Source organism: Puntigrus tetrazona, chromosome 18 (assembly GCF_018831695.1).
Source record: "Puntigrus tetrazona isolate hp1 chromosome 18, ASM1883169v1, whole genome shotgun sequence".
Lineage (NCBI taxonomy): Eukaryota > Metazoa > Chordata > Actinopteri > Cypriniformes > Cyprinidae > Puntigrus > Puntigrus tetrazona.
In genome coordinates, this window is record NC_056716.1 from 1,453,273 (window position 1) to 1,469,592 (window position 16,320).

The 16,320-nt window shown below is 37.7% G+C and overlaps 1 protein-coding gene across 2 annotated transcripts in view; it reads right to left on the bottom strand.

The window, feature by feature from the left end:
• Positions 1 to 16,320, bottom strand: part of tspan18b (tetraspanin 18b) — a 33,046-nt gene that overhangs the window by 9,266 nt on the left and 7,460 nt on the right. For both annotated transcript variants that reach the window (XM_043216748.1, XM_043216749.1), the window contains one exon: positions 8,802 to 8,880. In XM_043216748.1, the coding sequence (XP_043072683.1) occupies positions 8,802 to 8,804 (3 nt within the window). In that variant the 5' untranslated portion in view covers positions 8,805 to 8,880. The remainder of the gene's footprint in view (positions 1 to 8,801; positions 8,881 to 16,320) is intronic.

The following is a 16,320-nucleotide window of genomic DNA, read 5'->3' on the forward strand; positions in this document are numbered from 1 at the left end:
GAACTTTCTAAAAAGAGGTTTTTGGCTCACCTAGTGTTGTTTCTTTAACTTTAACTTCATACATTATTATTTTTCTTTTTTAAGATGACATTTCATGAAACTCAGACTTTTTATGTCTTCAAGTGCTATAATCAGAACATCTTACAAACCAGAAAATGTGCAAAAGAGCAACCAGAAAGGTTGACCAGCCCCATCTCACATATTTTCCAAGGTGGCTAATTCATAGTCATTTGTAAGACTTCACTTGTACACTTGTTAAATTTATTTTGCTAAATCGTACATATTTTACGAGTTGCACAATTCATATGAATTTTTATAAATGACCTAAACCTATCGTCATTGAGGGTTAGAGGTGGTACGAATTGTACCTCACAAGGAAACTGTCATATTTTGTGGTCTTTATAATGAAAAGTTCTGATCTTACGCAGAATAATGTTTCTGGGAAACAATCCTTCACTGCCCTAAGAAATAGATAGAGACGCAGCCTGTGTTTAATGGATCTTTTCAATTTAACAGAGGGCCCTAGTATCAAAAGTGTCTGCAAAGTGCTTATAGCACCCTCAGGTCAATTAGTGTTTTAATTACCCTCATTCTTAATAAAGGCCAAACCAGGGGGTTTTAATTAGGGTTGCATAGATTAAAGCTTTCATTAGCAGCATCTGATGACCTCTCTTGTATAATTTGATATGTTCTTTGCAGGTCGGCGAAGCCATTTGCACCTGGATGTGGACGCGTGGGCCGAGAACGCCGTAAAAGCTTTAAAAAAGTAGGCCTGCAATATTTGGATCCACATCTGAGAAGGCCTTTCTTTGGTTTTGTGTAAAAACTTCAACATGATGCTTAGCTTGCTGAGTGCAGGAAAGCAACACGCACACTCCCAGTTGGAACGCACTGGTGTAAAGCATCTTGGATCCCAGTATAAATCAAACTGCCTGCGGATCGGAGCTGGCTCTGGAGAAAGTGCAGAATAAACAGGGTATTTTTCCCAAGACTCCCACAGCACTGCAGTCATCATCAATCAAACACACATAGCTACATGTAACAGGAAGGTCTGCAGTGAAACTACATGCTCGTTGCAGCACATCTACGCAGTCCAAAGAGCTTCAGCTAATCCAACAACGCGATCAAAACTGATTTTGTTCAGCTCATTATTCCAAATCCTGGGGTCTCTGATTATAAGACCAAAAGAACTGAGTTTTATACTTCCAACAATTGTCTTTGTAGTCTTGTACACAATGAAAAAAGCAATGCATTCATCGAAAGTGCAGAAATATCTGAAGCAAAGCAAAAGTGAGCCCAGAACAACAGCATGTGTGAATATGAAAGAGACTGCTGCTTGTTCTCTCGCAGACATTAGCTGACACGAACACAGTCAGGACCCACAGAAAGAAACACACACACCCTACCCCCACTGTCAAATAAAACTAAACTTCATGTGATACATTCACTGCTGTAACGTCACAAAATCTATTTTTCTTTTACTGACACACAATCTAGAGCAAAAGTAATATTTCTTTGTTAGCATACCAGCGACTGTGAAAAACCGCAGACGTACCATCTCAAATTAGCAGCAAAAAACGTAGATAAGAACTTTACATTTGGATGGGGATGATTCTCCTAAATGTGTTTTAGATTCACAACTTCAATAATGATCCCTACACTGCGGGGTTTCTATCCAGGAAATGCGGTAGTTACTGTAATGACTCACAAGCAGAGGTCAATTGTGCGGCGCTCATTAGTGCTATTGTTTTGGAGGGTTTTTTTTGCCTGTGTAAACTTCGCACTCCTGCAATACAGAGATTGAATACTTATGCAAATGACATCTTTTATTTCTTATAGGAATATTTTCTATAATAAAACAATGGCATATTACAGTCATTTTGAGCTCACGCATTTGAATATCTATGCAATATATGCGCTATTCATTGGAAACATTGAAAGAGATGTGCTATTATTTTCTTACACAGTTACTTTTTTGCCTGTTTTGTTGGACTGTTTTTGTGCTAAAGCAGGTTATGAGAAGGAGGGGTAGCTTAACTATTAAAATACAAAATAATATTATACAAATAATAGTCTTTCTAAAAAATCTGATCAAATCATTTTTTAAATTTCTGATATTACAGTAAAACAACACATGTAAACTGATGAAAAAAACTAAAAATTCTAGTTCTATAAATGCTGTTGTAACAAAAGCATTGCTTTAGAAAATATTATATACCTCGTAATTCAGCCTTAATATTTTTAGGACGAGAGAAGGGAAAAGACAAAATTACAAATCATGTATTTAATATTTCAAATGTAAGAATGGCAAAATGAAAATGCTAATTCATTCTTAGACAGTAGGGTGCATTTGCCAAAGGCTATTACATACTTCTCGGACCTCCCTGAGGTCTTCCTTCAGAAAACCTCACTTTTTAAAAATAAATACGCTGAAGAGACTCTCCTTGAAGTTGACACTTTTAACTTGATTAATCCACTGTCTGGTTTAGTCATTCTTACCCTACTAACTGGGACAGGATCATTAGCTGAAGGACAAGGACACTGTGTGCTGGTCATCCTTCCCCCATGAGCCATGAGCTTGCATACATAAAGACCAATATAGAATGAAACACAGGACTCACAAGAGCACTGAACTTCACCCTCGGGTGAATCAGATGACTCCTAATTGTTCTTTTCAATGCACAGCTTGAAGAGCTAGCGACAAAGACGCTGTGTCTGTGTGAGTGTGTGTGTACATCAGTAGTGCTCCATACAAGAAAATTCAGCAAATCAAATTTTTGTGTAGAATTTTTTTTAATACACATGAAATTGGAAAACATTCTAGCTGTGTTAGGGAAAGGGCCATGACAGCACGGTCTAACCCAGCAGGCATATATAGTCCTTTAATGAACCGCCAATTAGGGCAGAATAAGTCACATGATTCTCAGCTTTGAAGTCTGCATAAGTTAAAGCAGCTACAGCATGTTCATGAAGAGGGCAGGTACCTCACATGTATCAGGGAACACGGTAATGACTAACTGCCATTTTTGGCTGTATAATTAATGAAAACTTCAGTCTATAATGAGCCTAAAGCTTTTAGTGGTTCATCAGTGACCATTTGGATGAAACAAGTCATAAGAACCGATGGATTTCTTATCCTTTGAAGAAGAATTTAAATGTTGAATTGGACACAAAAGGCCTGCAGTGCCAATGCTCATTCATTAGACCAGCTGACTCAAGAACAATGACCTGATTTAGATATTTAGAGAAAGCCTCCAGTGATACCAGAAACATGACTTGATTTTATTCAGACCAAAAAAATGGGTGATCGCGAGTATAATGTTACTTTTATATAAAAAATGTAAGCAAAAATATTGCTGGTTACTGCTAGTTAGGTTTTGCACATTCAACACAAATAAAGCACCTCTGAGCAACTTTTACAGTTTCTGAATGAATAGGCATCTATGAATGAACTGGTTGAATGAATGATTCAATGACTGAGGCTGCATCCGAAAGTGTATACTATATACTTCCTTTGAATAAGTACTTCATGACCATTTAAAGAGTGTATTCTATTTAATGTCATTCAGTGGTAGTTATTTTGCTGTACTGCCATTCACAAACCCTCTCCTGTGGCCCCATGGAGCATACATGCACTGTATACGCACTTTAGAAGCTTGGCAGAAGCAGTGGTGCCTACTTTTTCACAGTTTCACTCCCATTGAAAGAAAAACAGCATCTGCTGGTTAGGTATGTTTTGAAGCATGGAAACTAGTTTGAGATGGTTTAAGCTGGTCCTTAGTAGTTGTTCATTTGATAGTTTAAGCTGCTCTTGAGCTGGTTATAAACTAGTTTACGGTGGTCATGTGCTGGTCCTACAACTAGCTCCTGCTCAGGACTAGCTTAAACCAGCTGCCAAGCTTCAGTACACACCATGTTTTTTCAACAGGGTTCACAATACCGCAACACTTTTGAACAAAACGGTTGAATGAATGAATCATTGGCTCACTCAAAAACGCTGATTATTTCTTAAGTAAGGCAGCAGTTTTGACTGGAACTAGTTGGCTGAAAGAATGATTCAATGACTCACTAATAAAGACTTGTTTAATTTCTAAATAAATCAGCGTTTTTGAGCACATCAAATTAATGCTTGACTCAAGTAGCTTTCTCATAAACACAATCACTTAACTACTGTCACTTATTGGCACATTAAAGTAAAATTCAAAAAGAATCACTGAAAAATCCCTGCCGCTAGACTGGCAATCGCTCTGGAACATGCAAACACAATCAAGTAGGGCAATGCAAATGTGAATAGGCCCAGTGCTGTAGGACTTGGTCACTGCTGTTGAGAAACTATAATAATTAGCATTCCAGTGAACTACATTTATAATCGCACGGTTATTGAACATCTGATCTGAAATTGTGTGTAATAAGCTTTCTAAAATGTTCTATAGTGAGAAATAGAGTTCATTACAGAGATCATCGTTAAGATGCAGGTGCAGGTTTTAGATGAATAAAGCCACTTTATCTTTGTCAGTAGGTCAATGAATGCTGCATTCACAGAGGAGAGAAACCAAGTGGGCTTGGGGAAATGGCCAGTGCTGGTGGAGTGAAGAAAATTAAAGAGGAAATCTATAGAAAATTGTCAACCTGCAGCTTCCTGTATGATTTATGACTGCCAAGCTATTCGATATAATGAATTTACTACTGAAATGCTGAATGAGGTCAATACAAAACCTAATAACTTCACAACTGAGAAACATTCTTTGTTGTTAGATATAAAAACACAGTTTAAATGCTTCTGAGATCCATACACTTGTATCTGCTGCTCTGGTGAAGTTATCAATTCCAGATGGAGAAGATCACTAGCTCAGCAAGATCGATAAAACATTGATCGGTTGAAGTCTTTCTCTTTTGTCTTCACAACCTCTTTCTGTCTTTCAACAGTGCAGATTTTTCATCCCACAGTGAGTGTGATCACATAAACACTAGTTCATTAGTACAATAGGGATTTCCCATGGCACTGGACTTTCCCTTTTTATTAAATTAAACTTTAAGTCACTTGTACCATGTAATTGGTTATTTAGCCAACACTTTCTTAGCATTTCTCCAAATTATTAAATCCGCCAAATGACGTACCTATAAAACAATTTTGTGTTCTTACACATGTTAGCCTTTAAGGATAATGTAATATTTTTGGTCTTGAAAAGGCAGTTGCACAATCATTTGCTTGGTAAATCAAAAACATCCCACACTGCACAAGAATCTAATATAAGCTAGTCCAAAAGTGAATGAATTTCCATTTAGGGAATGTTCCCAGGAACCTCAAAACGGCAAATAAAATGAAAAAAAAACAAAAAACATTTTCCACAATGACAAGGGATCTCTGTCCTCATAAAGATACACCACTGATTAACAGCACAGGAATATTCAATGTCTGTTTGCGACTGTCCCTTTAATGACATGAACTACTGATACAGCAATCAACAGTATGAACTTGTTGACTTGAAGCTATTTATTCCTTGTCAGTGTGAATGGGTCCTAGTTATTTAGTGTAGGTCGGTTTATTTCCTACAAACATTTGTGGTCAAACTGACCTGACCTAAAGAGTGAGGTCTGCATTCGTTCTGAATTGTTATGCTAAGGAAGAAACAAACATGGACTGTTGGACCACAAACACTGTGTTCGGCATGTCAACGCAAAATAATCAAAAGTCCACAAGTCCTACAGGTTTCCAAACATCACACAAACTCAAGAAGATGAAGTTCAAACAGTCCACTCCCCCACATTTGAGCTCTGAAGTTCATGCCTTACGTCTTGGCTGATGTTGGAAACAGGGAAAATTTATTTTTGCCAAGAAGATAAGTATGGAACCGCAAAGCAAAAGGGAGGGATTTCAACATATTTTTATGACGGCTTGGCTTCCACAGTCTAAGCTAAAATGGTGGGGGTTGGAATAGGTGGACAGCCTTTTGTTTCTAGACGGGTGTCTGGTGTATCCACTTAACACCAGTTCCTGTCAGAGCAAACACGCAAAGCAGCAGCCTTCTGCAGATGGAGCACAGCTTGGACTAGCGTTTGTCTAATGAGTGATCACTCACAGGCCTGTCAAACATGCCATCTGGAGGAGGACCTCTGGTCTACCGTGAAATATGGAGTTTGTTGACGCTCTGTATTGAATCAGTCCTTTAGTGCATATGTTTGGTGATGACAGTCGTAAACATAAATGCAGACAGAAGATGACAGTGATATAGTTATTAGAAAACGCATGGGAATTTTAATCTTGGTATGCATTATGGAAAGATGCGTTCCTTCAAGCAACATTACATTTCTGAAGATTTTACTCCACAATAAACATATTAACTCATATCATGTGCTTCTCCAGTGACAAAGAGCTCACAGAACAGACTGTTGGTTTTTTTTTCTAACAGCCTTATGTTGAAAGATGGCCTTAATAGGAAAAAGCTCCAGGAATCTCCAGGGTACACCCATTATACAACAAAAAGGGTAAAAATGTCTTATTTGGTTTTTAATCCACTGAACCGCATCTAAACAATATGAGGTAAGATGCTGCCCCCACATTAAACTTTCCTCTTGATCATGCACATTCACAAAGAATCATAGAATAATAACTAATAACTCATTTTCTTAGTAATTTATGACAGCTGGAACAGGTAGGATATTTCCACAGGAAGTGGTTCAAATAAGGGGGAAACATGACACGCTTTTCAATGATTTATAACAACTCGTAATTGTTTCCATTTATCTCTCTTAAAAAGTGCATATAAAGTGCAATAATGCATCAAGCATGTGAAATTCATCATGCATGTAAAATTGATCAAAACATGCTACAATTTATCTTTAACTGTACATTGTTCTTAAGGAGACATCTTAGCTTCCCCTTGCATTTCACCATACATGGATCTGAGAGAATCATAAATGAAGTTGAAATGAACAGAATTAAATGTTTGTTGACCTTCATTCTAAGGTACAGTGTGAACGAGTCCCACATGAATAATGTTGAATATTGATGTGAAAATTCAGAAATTACAGATGCCATTACACAGCATCAGACTCTCTTTTTGAAGTGGCCACTTGAGAGCTCCAATCTCCAGAATTGTTATAGATGGATGGCGTGGAGATGATTATTATATAGAGTTACCATCTGTTATAAAGCGCCGTCAGTTTAACTTTAGAAACTGACTGCGGCATGTCAGCTTCCACAGTAAATACAGGATGGCTGATTTTCATTTCCATCTTTGCAGTTGCTTTCTTTACCAAAGCAACCTAAAATGCACAAAGGGCAAAAATAAAAGTCAAACCACAAATCTTCATCAACATAGCATTTTGCTTATATGGCATTTGAGGGTCGACTTTAGAGGGTGAATGGACTGGTTGATGCATCTCTGTCAGCGGGACCTTTAACTTTGCGCGCCACGTATGTGTATTGCTGGTATGTGCGTTGAATATTAATGCACCGAGTTTTAATGCAAATCAGTTCCCCACAAAGACCGGATCCCAGCCATGACAGAGAAATAATAGATGCTGCTTCAGTATAAGACAATCACCTCCCTGCTGTTGACAGTGTCACAATGGCTTTGTGCACCAACAGCCCTCCACCAGCCAAACAACACTGTCAACACAATGATTTCACTGCATTTCCAATCAGTTCATTTTTGTGCAGTATTTCCTTTTTTAATGAAGCTATCTGCTGCATATGGTGCATGAAGAGTGCGCTGTGCTTGTGGAAGAGGCAGATATTGCTTGCATGGGCTGGATTAATGTTGTATTGATTGGTGAATTTACAAAGCAATTAATATGTATAGCAAAATCATTGCCCTGAATTGAGCAAATGTCATCTGCACTGGTGAAACGAAAAAAGGTATTGATTGTGATTATCGTAGCTGTGAAGAGAAAGACAAGGCACAGAAAGGATGAATGTATAGCACAATAGAAGGAATTATTATGTTTTTCTATGTCTTTCAAAGTGTAAAAATGATTATATAATGCCGCCATAAGTGATTTTATATGAAACAAGCTCATATGAAACGAGTCATATGTCATCTTTGTGTAAGAGTTGTTTTTCACAGAAAATCTTCCGCCAAAGCTCTGAATTCTTATGTCAATTTGCATTCAGATTAAAAAATGCACCAGGTTTGACGTACTTGACACCAAATGCCATTGTGTTGCAGCTGAACGTGACAACCGAGTTTTGAATATACAGAATGGAGAAAGAAATCTGTGCTGCAGAGTAATTTGAATCTCTTCTTCACACAGAACTATGGGGTGATTTCAAAAGACTTTGAAACTATTGCACAAGTTATATAAAGAATGTTCTTTTGGAGCATTTTTTACACTGAATGGCAAAGAGCAGTGTGAAGACTCGGAAAACTCAACAGCTTTGTGTTAAAGCGCAGTTACATTTTCTTTTATTTATTGGAGTGTCAAGAATCCACGTGACCAGGAGTTTCTCGTTATGGTGAAAGATTTCAAGATGCAGATTTTGAAACCAGGTCCAAGTTGCTCGCGTGAACTTGTGCCACTGACCAACAGAAAGCTGCTTTGTTTGGAAGTGTATTCATACAGCGTTACGCTACTGACAATAGACAAAACTGCTTAATAAATTCTACATTCTCTGCGGTGCTAAAGAAATATAAACAAAGCTGGTTACTCGAAATTAGTGTAACAGACACATGAAAAGAAAAAGTAACAACATCCATGTTTGGAACTGAACTTGATCAGAATGAGGGTCGATTTCAGCTGAACTACTGCTTTAAGGACACTCAGATGCTCTGTTTATGATAATAAGCAAAATCACCTACCATGAGTTCTTTGATGTAGTTCAGGATTCAGGTCAAAAATGCAGAGCCTCTGCTCTCTCTTTCCGTCTGTTCTTATTAGCTGTGAAAAGAAACACAACCACAGGTCACGGCACATATTTAATCACACCAAGCAAACAGCAAAGCAAATTCATATCCACAAAAGCACAATAAAACATGCAGCACGAATGAAACAACAGCACTCCTCTACACTGAAGACTGAAAGGAAAGCTTGGCACAGGGCAGGTAGTAAGTATGAATCTTGGAGTGCGACGAGATTGAGGATTCATTATTGATGACATTCCCTGTGGTGCACTACTCTGAAACAGCATGCGCGTGAATTTTTCACTTTGCAGCTTGAGTAAAGAAATGAACTGGGACAGAATGAGCATCATACTAGCTTTAATCAATCTAAACCCACGACTGAAGGAGGTGAAATATTAATGGCTGCCGTTGCTTATCAGATCTGTTGCTTGGTTAATTGCTCTTTATTGTTCGACGCCAAACTGATTGCATTTTGCCTGTTATGCTCGGTGCTACTAATCTTGATTAGTGTCGGAGGTCATGAATAATTTATTAGAAACAGCATTCCTAGCTAATTACCTGTAGCTGATTCTCACTGTTGGAGAGGATCACCAAACCTAAAGCCTAAATGCTTTAACTTTCTGCCATTTGCATTGTTTTGCCACAAGAGTCTCCTATAGCTGCAATGTGCTATTAGCCAATTAAAATTTAGATGTTCCCGGCACACTCTTAAAAATAAAGGGTCTTTCTTTTCTTTGGTTGTTCCATGAAGATCCTTTCACATCCATGAAACATTCTGGTGCACAAAAGTGGAATAGGGCTCTTTTTGAAAAAACGGCTCTTTGAAGAACTGCACATTGAAAAGTTCTTTGTGGAACCCCAAATGGTTCTTATGGCATTGCTTTAAAAATGCATTTTGGAACCTTTATTTTTAGGAATGTGGCCACAAAAGCATTATTTATAAAAGCACTAAAAGCTTTGTGAAAACTGCAGCAGATTTTTCCTAAATTAATATAAGGAGAAGGATAACATAAAAAAAGGTATAATAAAATCCAGGAAGCTCATGTTTTAACTTAAGTGAGCATGATGAAAAAAAATTTGAGCAGTGTTTTGTGGACAAAATCTTCAGCTATGACCTGGCAGGCCAGAATCCCCTTGTTCTCCAAGCACGCCACGCTCCCTACAAAAACACACGTACAGAATATCATTAGTTTATATAACTATTGTTTCTATAGCGACGCACAGGAGGAGAAAATAAGACTGCAAAAGAGTACAACAGTCCATTTCCATTTAATGGTTTTCCAGCGAAATACAAAACCTTCAATTGGGCAGCAAGATTACATTTACAAAGACAACATTCTCTACATTTGGAAAAATATATACATGTTGCTATCTCAAGGCTTCCTTTCCTCAAATCTCTTTTACGAACCTCTTTCCCTCCCAAATCAATGGCATACTATGGCATTTAAGATCGACCAACCCGTACACTGATTGGTCATTCCCTGGTAAATTGATTTGTTTCTTCTGACCTTACAGTCTGAGGGGACCGTGCGCTCTTTAATTGTGTTCTCTACACTTGCAAACATTGTTTTCTCCATCTAGAATCAACAAGGGGTTTGAACAAAAGAACTCAAAGGGCATCTGCATTATGTTTATCTGCGTCTATGTTAATGGTCCCTTTTTATTCTGCGGAACATTTGAACAATGCGGGATGACTTAAAGTTCAGTGCTAATAGATTACCTCAGAGGATGGGCACTAAAGGATGTGCTTGTTGCTATTTGTCATTATACACTTTCACTGCCCTACCTCTTACCCTCTCTGTTTATAATCATGCTATGCTGTTCACATTCACGATGAGTGACACATCCTACAGGACGTCTGTCCCTCTGGAAGGAAGTAAGGCCCAGGCTGGCCAACTATCTAGTCATTATGACAGTTTTACTCTAGTGCTTCCTCTAACTGATTATGTGTGTCTAACTCATTCAAAAAAATTAATAAATAAATGAATTAAATATTAATATATTAATTGTTTTCATGCCTGTCAGTGCGTTCCGTAGCTAGCAAATCAATTCTTGTAATTATGTTCAATGATTAAGATAAGTAAAGCATAAAACATCTAACTGTTATTTTCAGAATTTACTAATTCTTCTAAGACGTACTTATTTAAAGAACCTTAAAAAACACATGAGGAGTGAAAGACAAAACTATAATAAGTGGAAAGCACTGATTGGACTCAGGAAAGCTAAAAGGGTAAAAAACGATTTTTGATTGTTTTGGCCGTGCCTCGGGCTGAGGCTATAGGTTCAGTAGGGTCTTTTTACGTTTAGCTCCAGCATAATATTGAGAGATTTACTTCATAAACAGTGACACACCACAGATGTAATGTATCAGTACTTCATTCTTCAAGTGTCTCATGTTCCAATATTTTTCAAAGAATAGGCATTCTCAGATGTCTGGACTGAGCCCCGAATACTCCCTGACTTCGTCTCTGAGCTATATTGATAAAACACATAACCTCAGCACATATTTAACAACATCGCTGCTTCAGACACTTGATCGATACGTCTGATTGAAACGTGGCAGAAGCTGTCCAGGTGTCCTCTGACCCTGTGGCAGGTGTCTGACAGGGGCTTTAAGTGCAATCCCTTGAGAAAAAGTAGGCTGTCAAAGCGTTGAAAGAGTCATGTGGTACAGCTCCTGGCACAACACTCAGTGCTGTGATAGCGACCAGCTCTGTACACACTTGCTTAGTGTTTTCTCTACGCAGTCTGTTCTTGTCTTTCATTAAATCCTCCCTCTCTCCTTTTTCAGGCCCCAAGGCCGAACAGGCCGCAGTCTCTGGGGAGAGACAAAGTTCAGGGCGTCAAAACAAGCCTTTGAAGCCGAGCGATTAAACCTGTTGGAATGGACCAAAAAGGCTTAAAGGTGTGGAGGAGTCAGCTTCTCCAATTAGGCACTAGAAAAGTTTTAACATGCAAACCAAGCGGCCACTGTTTTCCCTCAGAAAGGGTTATGCAAACAACAGACAGGATAAAGGATCTGATCTTGTCAATAAATAGCTAATGATTGACTACACTGATTCATTACGACGAAAGATGTTTGATTAATATAAATCTCTCTTCCTGTCAACAGAGAGTGGTTTAGATTAAAATGGTGTAAATTTACCATAAAGACATTTTTTGTTTTGCTGCACCAGTTGTTATAAAATGAAAATTATAGCTGGATTAAAGATAAATCAAAAATGGGGCAACCACAAAATTAGTAATTTCCCTGTATTATAATACCTAAATAGAAAAATTTAGCATCTTTTGATGAAAAACAGTGAAACATTGTACCTGTTTTTTCTATGGGTGTATTTGTTGACTGTAAACTTACAACGGTTATCAGGATATTTTATGGTACAAAGCAGATTTGGGAATTCATGTAACATACAGTTATATACAGTGATACAGTTATATATGCATACATCTTGTACTACCAGAAACATGTCATCATTTTTACAACTTTTTTTATTCCTGTCCCCTGAATTTATTCAGCTCTGAGCTCCACAAGTTTCTTAAGTACGTGCCGACATCTGTTGTCAGTTTCAGGTTCTTGTTAAAAGAGGTGCCAAACATCATAGCTGTCGTGTCTACTGTACTTTCATTACGTGTTTTTTCATAAAAAGTCAAAACAATACACGTTCACAGTAAAAAGCAGCAGTACGCGTCTTTTGTAAGATGTTCATCCTTCTCTTATTTTATCCATAGCGTGCACATTGTTTATTTAGTTCTGCTGACACAACCTGTCGTAAAAATTCAAAGCACAATCTGTCGGACAGGAAGCACTTTGTTCCCTGCGTCTTTCTTAATTAAAACCAGAGGAAGAACTATTTAGTCCCTTACACAAACACAGGACTTTCCTCTAGCCAGTTCATATTCCCAAAGCAATTGGTTTGAAAAATGAGCAGATTTTGCTGTTTGGTCTCAGGAACAGCAGGGGATTTGGAGGACTAACCAAGCTGCATGCTGTGTCAACACCAAACATTCTCTGCTGTCAGTGTAATCCCATTCACCATGGGAAAACAGCACGGTACTTCAACCACAACAGAATGAGAGTGGGACATATTGGCCAAAAAGGGGCAACTGGATCTCAAATGAAATCATGGGTTGAAGGTTCCCTTTGTAACTTGATTCCAAATCGACTGATTTTAGTTCAAGTTAAAAGGTACGGATGAACTTTGGCACAGAAATTATAATGTAATTATAATTTTAAAAAAGTAGACCTTCATTCCTGTTGAGTTCTGGTAAAGATTACATTTAATTAACCTCTTTTTATGTTTTTTTTCTCGATGTAAATTATAAGTTGGCACCCATTTTTATTAAAAAATATTTTCTTAAGCATTATCTCTGGATATAGAAAAACTGGAAAGCCGTAAACTGCCTGGTAAATCATAGACGCAGTATATGACAGTAAATATACTATTCAAAAATGTTGTGCTCAATAAGACTGTATTCAATTGAGAAAAAATTTCAAAATATTATTAATATTATTACAATTTAAAATATATTTAGTATGTAATTTATCCATGCAAGGGCTAGGCTGAATTACCATTACTGCAGTCTTTAGTGTCTCATGATCCGTAACTCAGAAATGAACTTTCTCAAGAATAGCATTTTTTAATTTTTTATTTAATAATGTAAAAGTCTTTTCACATTTGGTAAAACTGAATGCATCCTTACTGAAGAAAATTGATTTCTTTCGAAAAAACAAAAACAACTACAAATCTCAAAACTAAAATTTATCTATCTGTTCACCTCAGCATATCCCCAAAATGACAAAAACACCAGACTGCTATCCCCTCTCCGCCCACATCCTCCTCTCAAGACACCTAATCAGTGGATTTCACGTGCATGAATATGAGATTTTGATACATGCATATAAATGATACAGCATCTGTCAGACAGAGATTCGGAAGAGAAGCTGGATGCTATAATTGATCTAGACTGAGATTTGACATAGCTAGAGGCTTGAATGGTAATGCTGCACTCCGCCGATTTCACAGGCACGACCGGAGGAGCAAAGAGAGCAGAAGTCATGCTGGGGTATAAGCACATCGAGCCTTAGAACAGAATCATTTGCCTCATCAGGCAGAAGCTCAACAGTGGGATCTCCTCGTAAACTGCAACGTTTTTGTTTAACCCCTACACCTCTGTGTGGTTTGCAAAAGCTCTGGCTGTGTCTGAAAGCATTGTTAGCATTTCTGTCCAATTTGCCAAAAAAGGACATTGTTAGCAGTTCAAAGCAAAGCCTTTGATACAAGATCATGAATTAAAGGCTAAATGGGATTCACCGGGGTCCTTTAAACATCAATAAGGCTTGTATTTTGCCTATAATCAGTTCATAAAATGTTTCTGCTTTAAAATTTCCCAAAATCCCATTACCCTCAGGAAGTAAAGAACAAGACATCCTAGGGTAGATATCCTGCTTTTTACAGGATCTCAGGAGGAGACTATCCGGGAGGGGTAGGTGGCAAAACGACCAGACATTTTTCCACAGTAAGGTCTCGTAAAAATCTCTCAGTGCTTTTAGAAACATTCCTCCCCCTGGTCATGGGAGCACAAGCGCCGAGACGTCAAAAGGAATCACGCTCAACACAAACACACAAATACTCCCAGAAAATCAGATGCAGTCTTCCGGTCCAAATGCAAATACCAGACATAAACATTCTGAGAGGCTTTAAGATTCTCAAAATGTCTTATTTGTATGGATAAACATTGCAAAAACAGTCCATAACCTTAAAGGCTCCGGGAGGAATAAATGGAAATTTCAGAAATAAAGACAGTGAATGTGTATCGGAGGAATACGAGAGGTCATTCCGGTCGTTTCTGCTCTGGGATGTAAAACCTGAGGTTAACTGGTCACTACGAAGCGCTCTCTAGAAGAACAAGCGCTTTAGTTCACCAGCTGTGGGAACGGCAGTGTGAAAGATTACATCACGATGATTTATGGCACATAAGGAGGAGTCAGAGAAACTATGGAACATGAGATCATTTGGAGGGCATCCAAGAAAAGGTCTCAATAGGAACACAAGTCAATTGGTTTCCACCACAGAAGATGATGGAACAGCAGTGGGACAACAAATGAATGTGCTGAGAAAGTTAATAAAAGAACATCTCAGGCTCACACATACTGTATCTCAATGCACATAAGTGGGAAAAAAGGTTCCATTGTCTGGAAGGGTCTTTGGACCATTGTCAAATTAGTGAAACTTTATATAGATAAAACAGGTCTAAAAAAAGCTGGATTTCCAGAGATTTTTCCTAAAACCAACAGCGAATATCTGTATTTTAATATGCAAAATTGCACATGGATTTCCTTTCGAGCTGATACTGTAGCATAACTCTACAGTTGTTCATTTGATGAAAGATAAAACATGCCATTTGCAGCTGATATTGTAGGCTGATGCTTGTTCCATATGTCTTCAATTGCTTCTGAAAGCCTCCATCCAATTCTCGAAATTTAGTTTCTGCTCTCCAAAACAAGCGTAAACAGGGCCACACAGATTATCTGACTCATTTTGACTCAGTTCAGATCACTTTTTGGACTGCATTCTGCTGACTGACACTTTTCATGGAGCTCAATGATGTTCTTCTTGGGAAGAAAGCAGAAAGAACAATAAATCTATCCTTTTCACCATATTTCACATAATTATGCAAGTTGTATAAAACCTATGATGTGTGCAAATCTCAAACTTTTGGGACGTGGAAGAAAGTCAGTGAACTGTAGTCAGTGGTGCATACAACTCATGCTATACCGAATACTTCAAATCAAAAATATTCAAATTAAAATCTTGCCTTCTTGATGTAGCTCTCAAATGCGACCTGCCACACACATCACAGCAGGATAGTCTTTAAAATGAGGTTGAGCAGGCGTAAAAGATGACAGGATTTTCATTTTTGGGTTAACTGTGCTTTTAAATGCTTCAAATCACATTTCACTAGGCATTTTAAAAGAACACAGAATCTTTTCAAACTTCAAAGGCCAGGTAAGTTATTCAGGCACAATATTTAAGAGCTTATGGAACAGAGCTGAAAAGGGTCTTTATCATTCTATTGACTTCAAACTATAAAATTAAGCTTTGATCAGTGTGCTGTGAGAAAGATATGAGTGAATAATGAGACATGACTGAACCATTTCATGCATGCTCAGTATTACAGTGTCTATCACCCACATAAATCAATCAGTCAATCAATAAATGAATAGTCAAAATGAATTTATGATTGCTGCCTTTGATTATTAGTGTCATACAAGGTTATTATAAGGCACTAATATGGAAAAAAACACTTTTACACTACATTCTATGGATCACTATTAACAAACCATTAATCATAATCCTAATTTGATGCGTATTAATATTTAGTAAGTTAGTTGTTATGTTCAGGTATTGGGTGGAGTTAGGGATATAGAATATGTTCATGTAGAATATGTGCTAAAAACAGCCCATAAGTTCATAAT